Here is a 5596-nt window from a genome sequence, read left to right on the forward strand (position 1 = left end):
TTGCTGACAGGCTAACCTTGCCCCCAAGTGTGGAGGCTAATTCGGGCCCAATAATGATGTTCCACGGTCTTTGTTCGTACCCAAACCAACGTTGGGCCGAAGAATAACAAAGTTGTGATTGTGAATTGAATCTGTTATGACATCTCGTTTTATAGTTTAGGGCCTTATATTTATGACAAATTAAATTTTATTATTTAAATTATGAGTGGTGCTATATATATTTATAATTTTATTTATATTTTTATTTATAAGATTCATTTTAACTGATATATAGAGAATTAAATTTTTTATAAATTTTTCTTAAATATATTTAACATTTTCCTTAAATTATATGAATGGTATGTTTTACATTGATTAATTATGGAATATATATATATATATATATATATATATATATTTCTTGGGTTTAGCTAGTTTTTTGGATTTAAGGTTGAAAAAGCCCATGGTCCAAGATGAGAAAGATCCTAAAATTTAAAATTTATCTTTTAAATTAAATTATACGGCATAATTATTTTACTACGTGTACTGTTATCAACTCCGGCCTGTAAATAAAATTGTTGGTATATATTTTAGAATAAAACACAGGAGGGACATCTCACATGGCTACAAGAGAACAAAGACAAAGACAGACAAAGACACGTCTTAGGCCAGGAATCCATTAACCTAGCTATGAATCGGAAGCTACAGGAAAAGAAATAATACAATGGTTTGGTTTGACTAAGAAAATAATGCAATAATAATTGTAATCGATCGTACTATATAGCATGAACATAAGTATGCTTTGTTGACCGTTTCTCACGGAGGCAGTTTGTAAGAATGAGTATTTCGCTTCCTTAAGTTTAGGAGTCTTTGAAGTGGTCCACTCTGAGTTATTCATCACGTTCATAAAACGTAGAAGCTGATCCCATGAAAATCTGAGCATGTGGGACACGTAACATCGAAGCTTGATGGAGGCTTCGACTATAAATATAGTATTTGGTCTCCAAATTCACTCACTCAATTTCCTTCAGCCTTACACCATCTAAATAGAGTGGAGAAGAGTTTGGAAGTGTCAAATATAATGAGAAACAAAACAAACCAGTGAATAATATCAATAGCTAGAGATATTATTCTTGACATTAAAATCTGTCGATTCTTATTTTTAAAATGTTATTCCACATTATAGAATCGTTTTTAGTCTAACATGCTTTTCCTGCATAATGGATTGGGAAGTGATATTTCCATAATATATTGGTGGTGAGAGGTAGTGAGTGATTAATTATCTGGTCATGAGTCGGGGACGACAAGGGTACTACGCGCGTACACACCGATCTCCATTATTTTTAGGGGAATGGTTGGCCAAATCGATCCCTCATGTCTGACATCTGAGGTTCTAACAACTGCCATGCATCTTGCAGTAAGGTACTCTTCATCTGAGTTTACTATTTTATATGTTTTGATACGTGGGCACGCACGAACAAAACCAGCAAGAATCGTGCACATAATTCAACGTTCCATGTTTTGTTAGGATCAGAAAAAAATGCAGCTTGCTCTAAAAAAATTAATAAAAATAGTTAAATGCAAATAATTATTTTCATCTCAAACAACTAATTGATTAGATAATTCATAGCAAAATGCCAAACAGGCTATATATTTTTTTCACTTTATGTTGGCTAGCTGGTGATGATCAATATGTTAGATGTTAGAACAAATCTCGAGCCCAGCCAAAACAGAAAAGGGTACTGCATGTTCATGATCATGATTACGCAACGTCTGTCCACCAAAGTAGATAGATCAAAGGCCGGGCATTGGAAAACGAAAATTGGTATAGGAGTCTCGATCCTTAATTCTTTCTACCTGTTTTATATGATGTCTCTTTGGCTCATTTTGCTTCGTTTTGGAATCTGGACCCCCCCTTCACACGTGATTTTGTTCCAGAAACCACCCAAATATATATACATATATATATATATATAGATGTACGTGCCCACTCTTATCACCATATTTTATAAAATGATCATATATGGGAGCTAGCTAGCTGACCCCATAATATTTTACCAATTAGAGATCATTTCCGCAAAGTTACCCTGCATATTATAAACAACATCCCGGCCCGTTTAATTATTTAATTAGTTATTAATAACTTACGTGTCATCACCGCATTACAATATTTATACGTTGTTAAGAATATAATATAAATAATTAAATATATATTTTTTTTCTCAATTTAAATTTTTTAGACAATTAGCTGTAATGATTTCACATTGTATTAGCTAGAGCAGATCAGATCGATCTTGATCAGTTCGAATCTTGAGTACTCTATATATACTCTATCTTATTTAATTAAATATTTCACGTATTGGATCTACTCATTAAAAAAGAATTTGACCACATGTGAGTAGATCAAATACTAAGAATATAATATAAATAATTAAAGAGAAATGATTTGTACAAGTTCCAAATAGACAAGTCCTATACAAACATTTGTAAAAAAGTGGACTCCACCTTAAAAAAGTAAAAAAAAAAAACTATTCTTTATTAATAAGACTCATTAATTTACAAAAGATTTGTATAAGATTTGTCTATTTAAAACTTGTATCTAATATTATTCTTTGAAGCCGGAGCATTTTCTAGAAACCGATCAAAGGGGGTGCATATGTGTTGATTTGGTTTACCCGTAATGACAATTAAGGTACAGTTGTAAGCTTGTGAAACACTTAAACCCCTAGTGTTCCAAGCTGTACCCACAAAAACACATGTACATACGTACATCCTGAGTGACGCTTGAACGTCCAAACACAGATTAACCTTAGCCCTATTACCGTGAAAGCAGTGGGACAATTAGCACCTGGATAGTCCTGAACCACACGATGAACTTTCCTCTAAATAAATCGAGCCATGCATCCAGTCAACAGAAGGTCAGCCATCAAGCTGAGATTATTAGGTGCCAAAGATGCACTTAATTCGTAGTACTGTGTAAGACGAGCACAGATTGAATTAGGTTAATCCAAATTAAGCACAGAGAGAGAGAGAGAGAGACTCGGCCATGTCCATGGAACAATAAACAAAAGCAGACCCACCACTCCCACCTGCTTTGCCTCCTTATTACCTCTCTCGGATCCCTCACCCCCATCACACCACGCTCGACTTTCAAAAGCACCTCTCTCTCTCTCTAAAGAGAGAGAGATCGTTTTGCTTTACTTGCCTTCTATTTTCCTGGTTTGCTCTTTTATGGCGCTCTTAACTTTCTTACCAGAGCCCTCAGAGCCTAAAAAACAACAATATTCCAAACACAAGCGAAAGAAGCAGAAAAAACCACCGTCTTCATGGGACCAAATCAAGAACCTCATCACCTGCAAACAGATCGAAGGGTCCCGAGTGCATGATCCGTCAAAGAATTACGGTGCCACAGGCGTTGGGTACTCGAAGCTAGGGTCTTCTTGCAGCTCCATATGCAGCTTCCGGGACACAGTTCATGGGAAAGCTAGGGTTGTTCATAGAGCTGATAACTCGCCAGAGGGCAGCATAGTCGGTACTCAGGAAACTGGGCTGCTGAGTCGGAAAACCGTAGCCGGCGGGTCTTCAACTCGGCCAGTATCAAGGTCAGCAACAGCAAGATCCAACGGTGGATCAACGTACTCGTCTGGTTCAAGATCAGGCATGCAATTCCGAAAGCTTTCCGGATGCTATGAGTGTCGCATGATCGTTGACCCTAGCAGGTATTAGCCCCCCCCTCCAATGGTTATATTTTCATGATTTAATTGTCAAGAAAATATGGTGGAGAATTAAAATAGAGCAAATAAATCAGGTACCCAATACCAAGGACCACTATTTGTGCTTGCTCTCAGTGCGGGGAAGTCTTTCCGAAGGTTGAAAGCTTGGAGCTTCACCAAGCAGTTCGCCATGCTGGTAATAATATTAATTAGAATAATATTTAATTTCTAATTTTGTATATCATTTACGCTTGAATAGCTTTAAGTATAGTTTATTTTTACATATATAAGATTAGATGAGATAAGTTGAATATAGATTAAAATTAAAAATTAAATAAAATATTATTATAAAATTTTTTTTTAATATTATTTTTATTTTAAAATTTAAAAAAAATAAATTTTTTTATCTTATTTTATATAAAAATTTTAAAAAAAATATAATAATTAAATAAAATAAATTAAAAAGAATTGTGAACTCTTACACTTCTTCGTATCACTATTTTCCGTGAATCTCGCGTGACCAAAATCAACCCGCTTCCCCCTTGGGCCCTTTATGGTCTAGCTAGAAGGCTGTAGGGACTCGTACACCCAAACAGCTGTCCCCGTATTGAAGGGCTGTTTCGGTGAGCCGGCGTACCTTCATTGGTTGTCAGTGACCGCTCCGGTACCTTTCTAGACATTAAATTTGTAAAGTGAACTCATCATCATTATTATTATTATTAGTATTATTATTATTATTATTATTTCGATTTTCTTTATCAAAGGAGCCTGAGAGGCCTCCGATTTGGGTACAGTATCGGAGCTGGGACATGAAGATTCGGGTCGAAACATCGTGGAGATCATCTTCAAATCAAGCTGGCTCAAAAGGGACAATTCAATATGCAAGATTGAGCGGATATTGAAGGTTCACAACACCCAGAGGACGATACAACGGTTTGAGGACTGTCGAGATGCAGTCAAGACTCGTGCGTTGAACAGCAACAAGAAAAACCCAAGATGCGCCGCTGACGGGAACGAGCTCCTCCGATTCCACTGCACCAGCTTAACATGCACGCTTGGGGCAAGCGGCTCGTCCAACTTGTGCAGCTCTATACCTACTTGTGGAGTATGCACCATCATTAGGCACGGGTTCGAAGGTAAGGGCGAGGAGTGCAAGGGGATCATGTGTACCACCACTGCAAGCAGTGGCAAAGCCCACGACTCCCTACGTTGTGCGGACAGCCGCAGGGCCATGCTGGTGTGCCGTGTCATTGCCGGGAGGGTGAGGCGTATAGGGGATGATGCAACGCCAATGGATGAGGACAACGTTTCAGGTGGATTGTATGATTCTGCCGTTGGCTGCGCTGGGATCTACTCCAACTTTGAGGAGCTGACTGTTTTTAATCCTAGGGCTATCCTTCCTTGTTTCGTAGTGATCTACAAAGCCCTGGAGTCTTGATTAACGTTGTTCTTTCCTAAGAATGTTTTGTACCTTCTACTATCAAAATCACAGTACTTAAAATCCAAGGGCCGGGTCAGCTAACGTGCTGGCCTCATCTCTGTGTTTGTGTATATATTATGTAATTTCTTCTTTCTTTTCCAAGCTCACATTGTAGGAGTCCATTCGAGTTTAATGGATTTAGAATTATAATAATTTGGTTTACATACTAAAAATTGATTTATCATGTAAATAAAAGATCAATTTTTTAAATATATATATACATGATGAATTCGTTTTGGACAATTAAGATAATAATTTACTAAAACGTCTTTCATTATTTTCTCTCGATCGAGAAAAGATCGTGATTTAGGAAGATGATCATTGATCATTTATGTGATTTAAGTCTTTTTTTTTTTTAAAGTGTAAAGTGGACATGTGAAAGGATGAGATATATTGAACTCCAAGGTGACGAGGGCAAGTGCAA

The 5596-nt window shown here is 36.8% G+C and overlaps 1 protein-coding gene across 1 annotated transcript; it reads left to right on the forward strand.

Moving 5' to 3' along the window:
• The first annotated feature begins 2976 nt into the window (after positions 1-2976).
• Positions 2977-5279, forward strand: LOC109019992. The gene is made up of 3 exons (XM_019002373.2): positions 2977-3698; positions 3788-3888; positions 4487-5279. Exons 1-3 carry the CDS (start codon positions 3211-3213, stop codon positions 5128-5130), a joined length of 1233 nt encoding a protein of 410 aa, XP_018857918.1. The 5' UTR covers positions 2977-3210; the 3' UTR covers positions 5131-5279.
• Positions 5280-5596: the final 317 nt, after the last annotated feature.

The sequence above is a fragment of the Juglans regia genome, chromosome 8 (genome assembly GCF_001411555.2).
Source record: "Juglans regia cultivar Chandler chromosome 8, Walnut 2.0, whole genome shotgun sequence".
NCBI lineage: Eukaryota > Viridiplantae > Streptophyta > Magnoliopsida > Fagales > Juglandaceae > Juglans > Juglans regia.